Here is a 17,839-nt window from a genome sequence, read left to right on the forward strand (position 1 = left end):
TTGGGCGTCAGAGGTCATGGGTTCTAATCCCGGCTCCGCCACATGTCTGCTGTGTGACCTCGGGCAAGTCACTTCACTTCTCTAAGCCTCAGTTACCTCATCTGTATAATGGGGATGAAGACTGTGAGTCCCACGTGGGACAACCGGATCACCTTGTATCCCCCCCCCAGCTCTTAGAACAGAGCATTGCATGTAGTAAGCACTTAACAAATGCCATTATTATTATTATTATTATTACTATTATATCTACCCCAGCACTTAGAGCAGGGCTTGGTGCATAGTAAGCGCTTAACAAATGCCATCATTATTTATTTATTATTCTCTCTATTGGAGGTCTCAGCTCCGTCTGGAGCCTCCAAATCTTTGAATGTCTCTGAACTTCCACCAGCGCCTGACGTTGGGAGTCCTCAGGATCAGAATGGAGAAACCAGGTAGTTTCCAGGACTGGAAAATCCACCGGAAACTTCTTTTCCTAATAGGCAAGAAAGCCGAAAAACTACATTTCCCAAATCCATGTTTATCAATGCTGGAAAAGCACACTTCCTATCTGGCTCTGTGGTGCAAAGGAAAGCGCATTGGACTTCTGGTGCGGAGGAGGCCATGCAAAGGTTGTGGGTTTGAGTCCCGCCAGGGTCACTGTTTGCTTTTTCTTGAAATTGGGGCCCAGAGAAGTTAAGTGACTTGCCCAGAGTCACACAGCTGACAATGGGCGGAGCCGGGATTTGAACCCATGACCTCTGCCTCCAAAGCCTGGGGTCTTTCCCCTGCGCCACGCTTTTTGTCTGTGAGAGCTCAGAGGTCAGTAAATTGCTTTTGGTCATCAGCCAATGAATCCTATTTACCTAATGCTTACTGTGTGCATAGGAGATATTCACAAACCACGATCTTCAGCACCACTTCAGAGAAGGGAGTTTCCGGAAAACCTTCATTCCCACGTGGGTCCCCTCGTTCATTTTATTTTTTCGAATCCGGATTACAGATCGATTGGTGAGAGGCAGAGATGAGTACCAAATCTTACAGCTCCCTTTCTGTTCAGTGTACACAGCACAGGAATGACTCACGGACAGGCACTTCTCTCGTTTAAAGAGACGTGGACGCGTAGGCCGAGGAAGACAATTCAAGATCAGTAATATTTTCAGCGGAGATGATTTATTCTGCCCGATTTCTTAGTGAGTATCTCCCTGCCTGGGGGCCATTGTTCATGTGTTGTTTTCTACTGTGGACAATTTGGGGAATTGGGAATGGGCTGGCATCGATGATTCTGGGTTTCACCACGCTCACTTTGTCGGGCCTGGAATTCCCCTTGGATTTTGGTCGTGTGTGTGCGACCGTTTTGGAAACTCCGGGTGAGTGTGGCAGTGAAGGGGACTTTAAGAGAGGCTTTTCTTAATGTCATGATTATTTGACACCTGGAGTTAGGAGGCACCTGTATTTCTAAGGTGTTGCTGAATTTGTTTGTTTCAGTCTTCTTCTCATCCTGAGACCACGTAAAACTGACCTCTGCTGAAATGGTCATCGTTAATGATGATACTGATGGAAAGCCAGCTTGCATACTGATGGTGGATCCTATTTTAGAGGATTCAGTAATAGCCCAACTTCTCTCAGTTACCCTGGATTTCTCTATGGTAAAAATTTTCTTTAAGGGCTGACAATCATGGTTGTACACTGTGGAGCTGTGGTCAGTAGATGGTGGCTCTTCCCTCAGAACTGACTGGTTTCCCAAATACTGAACATTCGAGATTCTGTCCTTGAAATTTTTGTTAACGGTCAGAACCTCGTAACTTCTGTACTTGTATTCTCTACCATTTTGGGGAAGGTAAAAAGCTTTAGAGGGGCAAACTATTTTCCCTAAGCCATATTTATTCTTTCCTACATACACCTGACCCTGTGCGGAGGTCGGTACCGAAAATGGGGGAATAGATCCTTTCTTTCCAGATTTCCACTCCAGTAATTCAAAGTTATTTTCGTTTACCAACAACAGGAAGGAAGTGTGGTAACGTTCTTTTCTCTTATAAGGATAGTTACAGACTCGACCTTTACTCGGAGAGTAAAACCCAGCCTCTTGACTTCCATTTCCCACACAGACATAGTCGGTACGTTGGGTGTGCTTGTTCTGTATATGCACTGCTCCAGTGGGGATGACTCCGCTGAATGGGACCCACTTTAGGAATGATCTGTCCAGGACGGAGTTAGAGGTTGGACACTGTGGAATTATTCTGGTCTTCCCCAGCTGGGAGGAATTGCTTTGGAGGTAAGGTGCATCCAGTGGAAGTTGGGGAGCCCCCTTGGAGCTTGCAGGCTCCATGCTTTCCTCGTTGTATCCATTCTCCAAGTCTGATGGAAGAGAAATGGGGAAGGGGAGACGTTAACATGACTGGTTTGGGCCCCATTCTGTGGCACTGACTCATTATAGCCCTGGAGATTGGGAATTAAGGAGGGAAGTGAAGATTGCTTACTAACTCTGACTGGTTGTCAGCTGAAAGCAAATTTAGGACAGTGACTGGAGTTTCCTGGCCAGAAGGAGGAATCCCTGAGAATACAAATATATATATATATATATATATATATATATATATATATATATATATATATATATATTCCAACTATCCAGGCAGGGCTAGGCCTCAAAATAAATTTGGGATTGAATTTGGTTGAGTTTGGAGTCATCAGTATTATGACGGAGCTCAGAAGGGCTGCACCTATTCAGGCTGAGCACAGTTAGCACATTCTTGAACTCAATCAATTAATCATTCACATTTCTTGAGCACTTACTATGTGAAGAGCAATATAGTAAGGACTTGGGAGCATCCAATAGAGTAAGTAGATATTGTCTTTCAGATGCTTCGGCAAATTCATTATTATGATGGTATTTCTCAAGCGCTTACTATGGGCCAAGCACTGTTCTAAGCGCCGGGAGTGGATCAGTCACAATCTTCTGAAAGTGAAAATCAATTCTTTAAAAAAAGGGAGGAAATATTTCCAGTCTAGTTTCCTACCTCGACCTGAAAATTGGAAATCTGAATCACTGATGAAGAAAGATGAAATGGGGGAATAAAAATGCATACATTTTGCCTCTGAAAATTGAATTGTCTGGATAACTCAGGTTACCAATACTCTCCGACCTCAATTACTGAAATTCCTCAGGCAAGGTTTACATGAGTTTCTAGACCTGGCCTAGCTCTAGAGATTTTACCGTGAATTCACTCAGGGTAGAAATACTAAACTAAGTCATTTCCAAAGAGGGTGAGTCCTTTCAAGGAAGTTCAGGAGAATAAATCTGATCCAAAATATGTACCCTGTTTCTAGTTTCATGACCTTAGAAGAGGTCGGCAGATGAAGGAGGTGGTCCTTTGAAAAAAGCAGGAATAGCTGAAAAGCATCAGATATTACCAGGATTCCCAGCAGTTGGCTCATATCCAGGTGTTAACACGGTTTTCCCGGTGAGGGTCCTAGCATGAATCCTCTCTTCATTCAGCAAGAAGAAGCCAAGAATTATCCAAAGCCACAGATTCATCTGAAAGGCATAGTTTTACAGTCATGAGGCCATGGAGAGTTTTCCTTATCTCTGTGTTTCTTCTCAGAGTGCCTCCGTTAATCGATTGCTTTTATTGAGCACATACTTTGTGCAGAGGACTGTACTAAGAGAAGCAGCGTGGCTCAGTGGAAAGGGCCCGGGCTTTGGAGTCAGAGGGCATGGGTTCGAATCCCGATGCTGCCAATTGTCAGCTGGGTGACTTTGGGCGAGTCACTTAACTGCTCTGTGCCTCAGTGACCTCATCTGTAAAATGGGGATGAAGAGTGTGAGCCCCCTGAGGGACAACCTGATCACCGTGTAACCTCCCCAGCGCTTAGAACAGTGCTTTGCACATAGTAAACGCTTAATAAATGCCATTATTATTATTCCCCCTCCCTTCTGCATTGCTTAAGAAATTGAGTCTTCACCCCATAAGTATTTTGATATTCAACCCACTCCCAGCCCCTCAGCTTGTACATAAAAATCCTTAAATTCTGCTATTTACCTTTGTAGCTATATAATAATAATAATGGCATTTATTAAGTGCTTACTATGTGCAAAGCACTGTTCTAAGCACTGGGGAGGTTACAAGTTGATCAGGTTGTCCCTCAGGGGGCTCACACTCTTCATCCCCATTTTACAGATGAGGTCACTGAGGCCCAGAGAAGTGAAGTGTCTTGCCCAAAGCCACCCAGCTGACAAGTGGCAGAGCTGGGATTTGAACCCATGACCTCTGACTCCAAAGCCCAGGCTCTTTCCACTGAGCCACGCTCTTTAGGCTCTAAGCTCTTTGCGGGCCGGGAATGTATTGACCGCCTCTGTTGTTTTGTACTCTCCCAAGCACTTAGTACAGTGCCTTCCTCCCTTCAAGGCCCTGCTGAGAGCTCACCTCCTCCAGGAGGCCTTCCCACACTGAGCCCCTTCCTTCCTCTCCCCCTCGTCCCCCTCTCCATCCCCCCATCTTACCTCCTTCCCTTCCCCACAGCACCTGTATATATGTATATACGTTTGTACATATTTATTACTCTATTTATTTATTTATTTATTTTACTTGTACATTTCTATTCTATTTATTTTATTTTGTTAGTATGTTTGGTTTTGTTCTCTGTCTCCCCATTTTAGACTGTGAGCCCAATGTTGGGTAGGGACTGTCTCTATATGTTGCCAATTTGTACTTCCCAAGTGCTTAGTACAGTGCTCTGCACATAGTAAGCGCTCAATAAATATGATTGATTGATTGATTGATTGCTCTGCACACAAGCGCTCAATAAATACCCTTGATGATGATGTGGAAGCTCAAGTCGTGGGAGTGGGGGAACCCCCCCCAAGGGAGTGAGCGTAAATTGAGATTTTCGCATCTCTCCAGGGTGTCTTGACCTGGCATGATGTGGGTAGGGAATATTTCTGGTGGTTGTTATCTTGTACTCTCCCAAGCGCTTAATACAGCGCTCTGCACGCAGTAAGTACTCAACAAATACGATCGAATGAGTGAATCAACAACACATTTTTCTCTCCCCATTGCTGCAAAGAACTGGAAGGGGGTCAGACTATTTTCATGCCTCCCGGATCAAATTCAAATCCCACCCCGGCTCCCCTCCTAGCCTCCCCAAGAGGAACCTGAAGCAGTTTGTGGTCGATGTTGACTCATCTCCAACTAGATAACTGGGGGGCAAACTGAAATCATCATCATCAATCGTATTTATTGAGCGCTTACTATGGGCAGAGCACTGTACTAAGCGCTTGGGAAATACAAACTGGCAACACGTAGAGACAGTCCCTACCCAACAGTGGGCTCACGGCCTAAAAGAAATGAAAATGAACTTCCTGAACTCAACGTTGCTTCACCCTCCGTTGTCAAAAAACAACAATTACCCCTAAAAGAAACGATCAGGATCATTCCAATAGCAAAATGTCACCCAATAAACTGGAATAGATGAACACGCATTACCTCTCAACGGGTGGTGCCAACTTGAAGGAGGATTGTGATTTAGAACCACACCAACTGTGGATATTTATACCCTCCAGGAAATGCAGGGTCCAACATATATCGATACAGAAATGTATCGTTTTTTGGCATCTGCTTCAGAGAACAGCAGTTACTTCTGAACAATGCGGAGTAATTGTCCGACGGTGAAGCTGCGCCCGCTCAGTGCCAACTCTACAGTTCCCCTGTTCCATTTTTCACACTTTGATATTCAGAAACAAAGTTCCTTTCATGAAACCCACACTGTGACTTTGGAAGGAAAGATAAAGGCCATTTTCCAGACCGAACATCTGGCAGCAAGTGACTCATAAGACTTATGAGCGGCCAAACAGCCTGTTTATTGAAATGATAAAAATTTATATCAGATCATGGAATAGTTCATGGGCCAAGGACTCGTGCCGCCCGTTAGGAGGCCAGGAGGGAAAGTAGGAGCGAAAGACGAAAGATGAAAGAATGGGGAAAGAAAAGAAGGTCTAGGGGTCCCAAGAAGCGGACACAGGGCTGGGAGTCAGAGGGCCTGAGTTCGAATCCCTGATCCTCCGCTTCCAGCTTAGGATTTTGGACGAGTCAATTTACTTCTTTGTGCCTCGTTTTCCTCATCTGCAAAATGGGGGGTCTATCAGTTGTATTTATTAAGCGCTTACTGTGTGCAGAGCACTGTAGTAAGCACTTGGGAGAGCACCCTATAACGTTGTTGGTAGACATGTTCCCTGCCCACGAGGAGTTTGCGGTCTAGAGGATGAATTTCCCATTCCCTTCTAAACGTAGACTGTGAACGCCATGTGGAACAGGGACAGTGCCCAATCTGATCTACCCCAGCACAGTGCTTGGCTCAGAGTAAGAGTGGCAGCATGGCATAGTAGATAGAGCCCGAGCTTGGGAGTCAGAGGTTATGGGTTCAAATCCCATTTGATAAATAAAATTTATTTTATTTTGTTAGTATGTTTGGTTTTGTTCTCTGTCTCCCCCTTTTAGACTGTGAGCCCACTGTTGGGTAGGGACTGTCTCTATATGTTGCCAATTTGTACTTCCCAAGCGCTTAGTACAGTGCCCTGCACATAGTAAGCGCTCAATAAATACGATTGATGATGATGATGATGATGATCCCGGCTCCCACATTTGTCAGCTGTGTGACTTTGGGCAAGTCGCTTAACTTCTCTGTGCCTCAGTTACCTCAGCTGTAAAATGGGGATGAAGACTGTGAGCCCCACGTGGGACAATCTGATCACCTTGGATCCTCCCCAGCGCTTTGCACATAGTAAGTGCTTAACAAATGCCGTCATTATTATTACTGTTATGGGTTCTAATCCCGGCTCTGCCACTTGTCTGCTGTGTGACCTTGGGCAAATCACTTCCCTTCTCTGTGCCTCAGTTACCTCGTGTGCAAAATGGGGTTTGAGGCTCTGAGCCCCCCGTGGGACCCAATTTGTTTGTAATAATAATAATAATGGTATGTGTTAAGTGCTTACTATGTACCAAGCACCCCAGTGCTAAGTGCTGTGACTGGCACATAGTAAGTGCTTAGCAAATACCATTATTATTATTTTTAGTAAGCATTTAACAAATACAACTATTATTTATTATGAAGTGACGGGGGAGGCCCTCTCACGATCACACCTGGAGAGTTTCCAGTCCTCCACCAGTCTCGACTATGGGAGGGAGAGTCAAGAAAAGTCCCCCTTTTAGACTGTGAGCCCACTGTTGGGTAGGGACTGTCTCTAGATGTTGGCAACTTGGACTTCCCAAGCGCTTAGTACAGTGCTCTGCACATGGTAAGTGCTGAATAAATTTGTCTAATAATAATAATGATGATGATGGTGTTTGTTAAGCGCTTACTATGTGCCAAGCACTGGTCTAATGATGTTGTCATCTCTGACCCATAGCGATGCCAGGGACACATCTCTCCCAGACGGCCCCCACCTCCATCTGCAATCGTTCTGGTAGAGGATCCATGGAGTTTTCTTGGGAAAAATATGGAAATGGTTTGCCACTGCTCCTTCTGTGCAGTAAACTTGAATTTCCAACCTTGATTCTCTCCCAGGCCGCTGCTGCCAAGCAAGGGTGAGTTTGGACTTGTAGCAGATGGCCGGCCGCTCGCTAGCCACTGGCCAAGCTAGGAATCAATCAATCAATTGTATTTATTGAGCACTTACTGTGTGCAGAGCACTGTACTAAGCGCTTGGGAAGTCCAAGTTGGCAACATATAGAGACAGTCCCTACCCAACAGTGGGCTCACAGTCTAAAAGGGGGACTTTGCTTGACTCTCCAAGTGCTAGGCACTTGGGAGAGTACAATACAACCTATATGTATATATGTTTGTACATATTTATTACTCTATTTATTTATTTATCTTACTTGTACATATCTGTTCTATTTATTTTATTTTGTTAGTATGTTTGGTTCTGTTGTCTGTCTCCCCCTTCTAGACTGTGAGCCCGCTGTTGGGTAGGGACTGTATGTGTTGCCGACTTGTACTTCCCAAGCGCCTAGTCCAGTGCTCTGCACACAGTAAGCGCTCACTAAATACGATTGATTGATTGATTGATTAATTAGCAGAAATGATCCCTGCCCCTAATGCACTTTGAGTCTAGAGGGGAAGACAGACACTAATATGGTTAAATAAGTACTTATATGGTGATGATGGCATTTATTAAGCGCTTACTATGTGCAAAGCACTGTTCTAAGCGCTGGGGAGTTTGCAAGGTGATCAGGTTGTCCCACGGGAGGGTCTCACAGTCTTCATCCCCATTTTACAGATGATTTAAATATAATATGATATAATTTAATAATTTATATAGATGATATCATTTAAAGATATGTACCAATCTGGACCACTGAGAGACACGTGGGTCCAGGGTCTTTTTTTGGAAATGAACACTGGTTTTGGGCGAAAACACACATTCCCCCTAGACTGTAAGCTCCTTGTGGACAGGGAATGTGTCTGTCGTTGCATTGTTTCTCAATAAATAAGATACAATAGCTTCTCTTGACTGCTTAGAAAAAGGTTCCTGGAAAGTGCTACCCACTGAGCAGAAAGGGATTTATCTTAAAAGCAAAGATAAGCTGTCAATGGGTCTTTATGCATTAACAAGGAGATAATCGTCCCAATCTAAGATGTTAGCTTATAATTAACTCTCAATTGGAGCTTTTCAGGCCCTCCTTCTTTTCCTTCTTTTCGGGCTGAGACTATTTTAATTGACTTCCCGGAGCACTTGCCGTGCGGGGAGCGCGGTTCTAAGATCTTGACAAGTGTAAAATAGAATTAAAAAACAGTTTTAAAAACAGTTTTAAACAGTTTTAAAAACAGCCCTCGGAGAGTTTACAGTATAACTGGGGAGTCGGGAATAATTGAGGTATTTCGTTTGGTGCTTACTACGTGTCAGGCGCTGGGGTAGATGCAGTGCAATTAGGAAAGACGCAGTCCAGATCCCACGAGGAGCTCACATCTAGGGGGGAAGGAAGACGTATTTGTGTCCCCATTGAACAGATGAGGAAACTAAGGCCCAGAGAAACTAAGCAACTCGCCTGAGGTCACACAGCGGCAGGTGGCAGGGCCAGGATACTTACTCCTCAATGTTCAATCAATCCATCAGCCATTTTTATTGAATGCTTACTATGTGCAGAGCGCTGTACAATCAATCAATCGTATTTATTGAGCGCTTACTGTGTGCAGAACACTGTACTGAGCGCTTGGGAAGTACAAGTCGGCAACACATAGAGACAGGCCCTACACAACAGGGGGGCTTGGGAGAGTACAATAATAATTACCGCTTGGTAATAATAATAATAATAATAATTACCAAGCGCTTAGTACAGTGCTCTGCACACAGTAAGCGCTCAATAAATACGACTGAATGAATTACCGTGGCGTTTGTTAAATGCCTATTATGTGGAGAATTAGAGAGGGCCCTCTCTTCCTGTGGATTAATCAATCATATTTATTGAACGCACACCGCGTGCAGAGTAAGCTAGACTGTAAACTCACTGTGGGTAGGAACCGTGTCTACCAACTCTGTTGTAGAGGACTTCCCAAGTGCTCAGTACAGTGCTCTGGACACAGCGTTCAATAAATACCATTGATGATAATAATAATAATTACGGTGTTTGTTAAGTGCTTACTGTGTGCCGAACACTGTCCTAAGCGCTGGGGTAGATACAAGGTCATCAGGTTGTCCCACTTGGGGCTCACAGTCTTTGTCAGACTCATCATCATCATCAAGTGTATTTATTGAGCGCTTACTATGTGCAGAGCACTGTACTAAGCGCTTGGGAAATACAAATTGGCAACACATAGAGACAGTCCCCACCCAACAGTGGGCTCACAGTCTAAAAGGGGGAGACAGAGAACAAAACCAAACATACCAACGAAACAAAATAAATAGAATAGATATGTACAAGTAAAATAAATAAATAGAGTAATAAATATGTACAAACATATATACATATATACAGGTGCTGTGGGGAAGTACAAGTCGGCAACACATAGAGACAGTCCCTACACAACAGGGGGGCTTGGGAGAGTACAATAATAATTACCGCTTGGTAATAATAATAATAATAATAATAATAATAATAATTCATTTTCCGGGTGAGGGAACTGAGGCACAGAGAAGTTAAGCGGCCTGCCCAGGGTCACACAGCAGACAAGTGTAGGGGCCGGGATTAGAGCACACGTCCTCTGATTTCCGAGCCCCGTGCGCTTTCCACTAAGCCACACTGCCTCTTCGCTGATCATCATCATCAATCGTATTTATTGAGCGCTTACTATGTGCAGAGCACTGTACTAAGCGCTTGGGAAGTACAAATTGGCAACATATAGAGACAGTCCCTACCCAACAGTCTAAAAGGGGGAGACAGAGAACAAAACCAAACATACTAACAAAATAAAATAAATAGAATAGATATGTACAAATAAATTAAATAAATAAATAAATGCTGATGATGCAAGCAGAGAACTGTACTAAGTGCAGGGGAGAGTACAATATAGCCGAGTTGATGGATGCATTTTTGCCCACAACAAGCTTACAGTGTAGAGGGAGGGACAGACATTAATATAAATAAATTACAGATATGGACTTAAGTGGTGTGGGGCGAATAAAGTATGCCATGTCTCTTCTAGCCCACTGTTGGGTAGGGACTGTCTCTATATGTTGCCAATTTGTACTTCCCAAGCGCTTAGTACAGTGCTCTGCACATAGTAAGCGCTCAATAAATACGATTGATGACGATGATGATGATCAATACCTGTTCTCCCTCCCCCTTGGACTGGGGGATAATCTGATTATCTTGTTCCTTCCCCATTGCTTACTACAGTGCTTGGCACATAATAAGCACTTACCAAATACCCTTATCATCTTTATCATCATCATGTTCCCTGAAAATGCCCTAGTCTAAAGGAATTAGAAGTGGCGGGGAACAGTCCATCTTTTCCAGGGATGGAAAATTTTAATTTTTTGATGCGCGGGTAATAACTAAAAAATAGTCACCCAATGTTGTGATGGGTTCCCCTGATTGGTGAGCAATGTCCAAGTCATCGTTATAATAATAATAATAATGGCATTTGTTAAGCGCTTACTATGTGCAAAGCACTGTTCTAAGCGCTGAAGCACTGTTCTGTTATCTATAATAACGTAGAGTGCAGGGATCAGAGAAGCAGCGTGGCTCAGTGGAAAGAGCCCGGGCTTCGCAGTCAGAGGTCATGGGTTCAAATCCCGACTCCGCTGCTTGTCAGCTGTGTGACTTGGGGCAGGTCACTTCACTTCTCTGTGCCTCAGTTACCTCACCTGTAAAATGAGGATTAAGATTGTGAGCCCCACATGGGACAACCTGATCACCTTGTATCCTCCTCAGTGCTTAGAAGAGTGCATTGCACAAAGTAAGCGCTTAACAAATACCAGGATTATTATAGAGAAGCAGCGCGGCTCAGTGGAAAGAGCCCGGGCTTGGGAATCAGAGGTCATGGGTTCAAATCCCGCTCTACCGCTTGTCAGCTGTGTGACTTTGGGCAAGCCACTTCACTTCTCTGGGCCTCAGTGACCTCAACTGTAAAATGGGGATTTAGACTGTGAGCCCCACGTGGGACAACCTGATCATCTTGTATCCGCCCCAGAGTTTAGAGCAGTGCTTTGCACATAGTAAGCGCTTAGCAAATGCCATTATTATATGTGACTTTATACTTGATTCATAGATAGGAGAACTGTAACCTCACCTTAATTTCATTTTTTAAAATGGTTATTGTTATGTGCCATGCACTGTAGTAAGCACTGGAGAAGATACAAGATCAGCAGGGTGGCCACAGCACATTTCCCACTTGGGGTTCCCAGTCTTAATCCCCATTTAACAAATGAGGGAACTGAGGCACAGAGAAGTGAGGCAACTTGCCCATGGACACACAGCAGGCAAGTGGCAGAACCAGGATTAGAACCCAGGTCCTTCTGACCCCCAAGTCCACGCTCTATCCACAAGGCCACGCTTCTGCTCCGTGCAGCTTTTCTATTCCATGGATTAAGGAGGAGGCTTCAAACTTGAGAGCCTGCAATTGAGATGTAAATCCTCTGTAGCTGGAAGAGAGTGAGTCTGTGAGTCAAAAGCCCTGTATTCAAGTCCCAGCCCCACCGATGGCATACTGTGTGACCTTGGACAAGTCACTCAACCTCTCAGAGCCTCCGTTTCCTCATCTGTAAAATGCAGGCTAGATTGGGAGCCCCATGAGGGACAGGGAATGTGTCCTATCTCCTAATCTTTTGTCTCCCCCAGGGAGTGCTTAATAAATGACAAAATCATTACAATCACCATCTCCTACACAATTAGAATATATTGCTGAACAATTTGGCTTCAGCATTTCCTTATGTGTGCTACAGTGGGACTTCCCAGAAACTCATCCAGGGAGAAGAGGAAGCGATTTCTTCCCCGCGGAGTAATGTGACAGAAAGATCCACGAGAGTTCATTCACTGATTGCTCATTTAACTCATTAAATCACCGCTGGCATGGGGAGGGCAGGGAGCTTTTCCACTGGGGACAGTTCAGACTCCCTTTCCTCCCCCTGTCATGATCCCAGCTTGTGACACGGTAATCGCAGGCCGGGGAGATGTTGAGGTCACGCTTCCTCATCCCTATAACTCATGCCCTGTCAGTCCTCCCAGATTCAAAGCTCTTCACCTTGCAGCCCAGCAGCAGCAGCAGCACAGATCAGCCCAGGTGAGTTTTTTTTCCAGGTATTTGTTAAGCGCTTAGTACGTTCCTTGCCATGAGACCTTGGACAGATCACTTGACATCTCCGTGCCTCAGTTCTGCCTCCTGCTTAGACCATAAGCCCCATGTGGGACGAGGACTATGCCCCACCTAATTGTAGTATTATTATTGTATTTTCATAATGGCATTTATTAAGCGCTTACTATGTGCCAAGCACTGTTCTAAGCGCTGGATTTGCTAAGCGCTGCGGTGGATACAATGGTGTAGATGTCTGTCTCCCCCCTTCTAGACTGCGAGCCCGGGAGCCCCCTTTTTCCTCTCCTCCTCCCCATCCTCCCAGCCCTACCTCCTTCCCCGCTTCACAGCACCTGTATATATGTTGGTACAGATTTGTTACTCTATTTATTTTACTTGTCCATATTTAGCATTCTATTGATTTTGTTAGTGATGTGTACTTCCCAAGCGTTTAGTACAGTGCTCTGCACACAGTAAGCGCTCAATAAGTGCGACTGAATGAATGAATGAATGGTATTCACTTAAGAAATACTATTATTATGATGATTGCTATTACTGTTAAAAGGAGAGAGTGGTGGAGGGGTCACATTGCTGCTGCTATTTGAATCCTTCCCGGGAAGAAGCAAAGGCATCTGAGGGGAGACTCGGCAGAGGGGGAGATTTCTAGGCTGTTGCGTGTTTCTCAAGTTGCACATTTCACGGACTCTTCACAGATGGACTCATCTGGTTTTCTACAGGATCCTCAGGATCTTGCCATTCTGAAATCATCAAGACCATGTTTTCGAGCGACCGGATATTGGGAATCTTCTTTCTGTCTCAGACCATGGTCGGCGTGCTGGGGAATTCAGCGATGTTCACGATGTACGTCCACATCTTCGTGGCTGAGCCCCAGCAGAAGAAGCCCACGGACCTGATCCTCACCCACCTGACGGTGACCAACACCATGACCCTCCTCACCCAGGGGGTCCCGGAGGTGATGGTGGCCTTCGGAATGAAGAATATTATGGATGACGGGGGGTGCAAGGTCCTATGTTACATCAGGAGAGTGGCCCGGGGCCTCTCCATCTGTTTCACCTGTCTCCTGAGCGTGTTCCAGGCCGTCACCATCAGTCCCAGATCCTCCTGGTGGTCCCAGTTCAAACCCAGAGCCTCCAGATACATCCTCCCTTCTTTCTTCATCTTCTGGATCTCCAACTTGATGATCTACACCAGCTTAATCGAATCCGCCCAAGCCACCAATAATATCACGATGACAGAACACATGTACATTTCAAAATACTGTTCTACGGTGCCCAAGAGTAGTGAGTTCACTGTCCTGACTCTATTTACCACGACCTTTGGAGATGTCCTCTTGGTATTTCTCATGAGCTGGGCCAGCGGCCACATGGTGATGGTGTTACATCGACACCACAGACAAGTCCAGCACATCCGCAGCAGCGGTCGCTCCCCGAAATCCTCCACGGAGACCAGAGCCATTCACACCATCCTGCTCCTTGTCAGCTGCTTCGTTTGCTTCTATTGGCTGAACAGTTTCATCAATATTTATTTAAGTTTCGTGAAGGGATATGAGGGTGAGGCGCAGGGCACGACGGCCTTCCTGTCGTCATGTTTCCCCTCCATCTCCCCTTTGGTGCTGATCACCAGGGACCCCCGCTTCCCCCGGCCCCACTGTCTCATCAAGAAGGTGAAATTCCCTTCTCCTTCTGGGATTTCCAGCGATGTGGATATCACAACTCAAATCTGTTCCGTCTCCAGTGTCCTCTGGGAAGACTCCAGTCCGTTGGAATGAGCAGATTTAGGGAACAGTCTCTCTCTGCAGGGACCTTTCACCTCTCCCCCCTTGTGTGGAATAATAATGCCACAATTATTATTCATATAAATTAATCAATTATGGACTTAGACATGGTACTGTGAGGCTGAGGGAGGGACGAACTAAGGGTACAAATGTGAGAGTGAAAATTGAGGACAGATATTAGAGATTAGAGAAGCAGCTTGGCTCAGTGGAAAGAACACCGGCTTTGGAGTCAGAGGACATGGGTTCAAGTCCCGGCTCGGCCAATTGACAGCTGTGTGACTTTGGGGAAGTCACTTCACTTCTCTGGGCCTCAGTTCCCTCATCTGGAAAATGGGGATGAAGACTCTGAGCCCCCCGAGGGACAACCTGATCACCTTGTAACCTCCCCAGCCCTTAGAACTGTGCTTTGCACATAGAAAGGGCTTAACAATGATAATAAATGCCATTATTAGTATATTGCAAGAAGCTTCTGGGCCCAAGGATTTTGGGAAATAGTTGCTTTTACCACCTACTTGTGTGCTGTCCCTAGGTGGTCCTTCCATTCCACTGGGCTCTTAATTAACTTTCCTGTGCCTCAGTTTCCCTGTCTGCAAAATAGGGATTCAATACCAATTCTGTCTGCTTCTTAGGCTGTGAGCCCCATGTTGGACCTGATTATCTTAGAGAAGCAGCGCGGTTCAGTGGAAAGTGCACGCACCTGGGAGTTAGAGGACCCAGGTTCTAATCATGTCTCCTGTGTGATCTCGGGCATGTCACATAACTTCTCTGTGCCTCAATTTCCTCATCTGTAAAATAGGGATTCAAAACTATTCTCTCTTGCCTAGACGGTGAGCCCCGGGTGTTACAGAGAGCGTGTCCAAACTGATAATCTTGTATCTAGAACAGTGCTTGGCACATAGTGAGCGCTTCAATGCTGTAATTAATGATCAATATCTGTATTCTTGGTGTTTCAGGAACATGGACGAGGTTGCATTGCTTCGCCAGTGATTTATTCCCAACCTAACCTCACTTTCAAACTGGGGACTTGTTCCCAGACTCCAGGCGATATTCAGGGACAGGAACATCAGCGCACCCTTAAGAGCATCCCAGTACTTCCAATAATTTTGTGGCGGGAGGGCTTCTCCCAGACTGGAGAGTCTTGAAGAAGGCAACGAAGAGGTCTCCGTGGGGTGTCAACAGGCAGAACTGGCCTGCTTTCTCCAAGCTCCTGTCCCACAGTCTAAATAAGAGAGAGAACAGGTGTTGAATCCCCATTTTACAGTTGAGGAAAGTGAGGCACAGAGCAGTTAGGGTGACTTAGCGTCACCCGGCAGGAAAGTCGCTTAACTTCTCTGTGCCTCGGTTCCCTTACTTGCAAAATGGGGTTCAAAATCTGTTCTCCTTCCTTCCTAGACTGTGGGACCTGACGATCTCGTACACGGCACACGGTAAGCGGTTAAAAAATACCACAGTCATTCAAGTGGATGTTTGGGTTTTGCATCCAATTTACAGATGGCCTAACTCTTTGGGTCTCAGTTTCTCCTTCTTCTTCTGTAAAAGGGGATTAAATCCTACTCTCTCCTAACTAGGCTGTGACCTCTTTGTGGGACAGGGATGGTGTCCAGCCTGATAATTCTTTATCTACCCCAGTGCTTAGACAGTGTTTAGCAAATACAAATATGATGATAATTATAGTATTAATAATTAAGTAGTCCAAGAGAGGAAAGTGAAAAGAAGTGTGCTTGTGTGGATAGAACACGAGTCAGGAGGAGCTGGGTTCTAGCCCCGGCTCTGCCACTCGTCTGCTGTGTGACCTTGGACAAGTCACTTTACTTCTCTGTGCATCAGTTACCTCAACTGTAAAATGGGGATTAAGACCAAGATCCCCATGTGGGACCGGGACTGTGTCCAATGATAATAATAATAATTTTGGTATTTGTTAAGCGCTTACTATGTGCCAAGCACTGTTCTAAGCACAGAGGGAGATACAAGGTGATCAGGTTGTCCCACACGGGGCTCACAGTCTTCACCCCCATTTTCCAGATGAGGCAACGGAGGCACAGAGAAGTTAAGTGCCCAGAGTCACCCAGCTGATAAGTGGCGGGGGCAGGATCCGAACCCATGCCCTCTGACTCCCCAGCTTGCGCTCTTTCCACTGAACCATGCTGCTTCTCTAATTCTTTAATCTCATTAATGCGTATCTTCCCCAGCATTTAGTGCAGTGCCTGGCTCAGAGTATGGGCTTAACAGATGCCGTTAAAAATAAATAAATAAGAATCCCATAACTTCCTTCAGCTGCTCATTCCACTACGCATCCTCCCTGCCAGGGAAGGTGTCGTTTATATTAATTATATCTTACTCTCCCAAGCACCCAGTAAGCGCTCAACAAATACAGCTGGCTGTCTACACTTAATCCCTCACGCTGCAGCTGGACTTCAAGAGGCAGAGCCAGCTCAGCTCTCCCCGCTTTGGGAATGAGAAGGGAAGCGGCGGTGGGGTCGAGATGCCTTGGGAGACCCCCACCCAGGTGGTTGCTAATTGGGAATGGTGATGAATGTTTGGAAAAGCACATTCTCTTAATGAATGCGGAGTTGGGGGCGGTCACTACGGAGACCATTTCCTCTGCGGCGGTTTATCTTGGCCTTGTAATTGCTGTTCAGGTAAAAATTCGTTGTGGCTACTGAATGAGCACTGGAGGCCGCGGGGAGGAGGGAAGGGGCTTGGGGGTGGTGGGAAGGTGGAGAAGGGAATGGACAAGTTGGGAGGTGGGCAAAAAGTAGCCCTACCATTCAGTAAACCCTTACTGAGGGGTAGAGAAGCAATGTGGCTCAGTGGTTAGAGCGTGAGAAGCTGCTTAGAGTCTAGAAGGAGAGTCAGACATTAATATAAATAAATTACAGATAGGTACATAAGTTGCTGTGGGGCTGGGGTGAACAAAAGGTGCGAATAATAATAATAATAATGATGGCATTTCATTCATTCATTCATTCAATCGTATTTATTGAGCGCTTACTGTGTGCAGAGCACTGTACTAAGCGCTTGGGAAGAACAAGTCGGCATTTGTGGAGCGCTTACAAAGCCAAGCGATGCAGAAGGGAGTGGGAGAAGAGAAAATGAGAACTGAAGTCAGGGAAGGCCTCTTGGAAGAGATGTCATTTTGATAGGCTGGGGTGGGGGGGAGAGTGATCGTCTGTCAGATATGAAGAGGGAGGTTGTTCCAAGCCAAAGGCGGGATGTGGGCAAGTCGGAGGCGAGATAGCAGGGAATCAATCAATCAATCAATCAATCGTATTTATTGAGCGCTTCCTGTGTGCAGAGCGCTGTACTAAGCGCTTGGGAAGTCCAAGTTGGCAACGTATA

General features: G+C 45.6%; 2 protein-coding genes across 2 annotated transcripts; one reads left to right on the plus strand and one right to left on the minus strand.

Moving 5' to 3' along the window:
* Positions 1-1,213: 1,213 nt before the first annotated feature.
* On the minus strand, positions 1,214-12,609 carry LOC119922241 (natterin-3-like). Its single transcript, XM_038742201.1, has 5 exons — positions 12,479-12,609; positions 11,961-12,058; positions 5,782-5,831; positions 3,391-3,514; positions 1,214-2,334 (listed from the first exon to the last, which is right to left on the minus strand). The coding sequence occupies exons 1-5, from the start codon at positions 12,607-12,609 to the stop codon at positions 1,214-1,216; spliced, it is 1,524 nt and encodes a 507-aa protein (XP_038598129.1).
* Positions 12,610-13,453: 844 nt separating this feature from the next.
* On the plus strand, positions 13,454-14,494 carry LOC119922242 (vomeronasal type-1 receptor 4-like). Its single transcript, XM_038742202.1, has one exon. The coding sequence runs from the start codon at positions 13,481-13,483 to the stop codon at positions 14,492-14,494; it is 1,014 nt and encodes a 337-aa protein (XP_038598130.1). The 5' UTR covers positions 13,454-13,480.
* Positions 14,495-17,839: the final 3,345 nt, after the last annotated feature.

Source organism: Tachyglossus aculeatus, unplaced genomic scaffold, assembly GCF_015852505.1.
Source record: "Tachyglossus aculeatus isolate mTacAcu1 unplaced genomic scaffold, mTacAcu1.pri scaffold_101_arrow_ctg1, whole genome shotgun sequence".
NCBI classification, from domain to species: Eukaryota; Metazoa; Chordata; class Mammalia; order Monotremata; family Tachyglossidae; genus Tachyglossus; species Tachyglossus aculeatus.

What these genes read in the sequence shown, in the direction of transcription:
- LOC119922242 (XM_038742202.1), top strand. Translation starts at nt 13,481, where the DNA reads ATGTTTTCGAGCGACCGGATATTGGGAATCTTCTTTCTGTCTCAGACC.
- LOC119922241 (XM_038742201.1), bottom strand. Translation starts at nt 12,609, where the DNA reads ATGAGGAAGCGTGACCTCAACATCTCCCCGGCCTGCGATTACCGTGTC. An exon ending in CTGCCCTCCCCATGCCAGCG is followed by an intron (nt 12,059 to 12,478) that starts GTGATTTAATGA and finishes ACTCTCTTCCAG; the next exon opens with CTACAGAGGATTTACATCTC. An exon ending in CACTTGCTGCCAGATGTTCG is followed by an intron (nt 3,515 to 5,781) that starts GTCTGGAAAATG and finishes TATGCCTTTCAG; the next exon opens with ATGAATCTGTGGCTTTGGAT.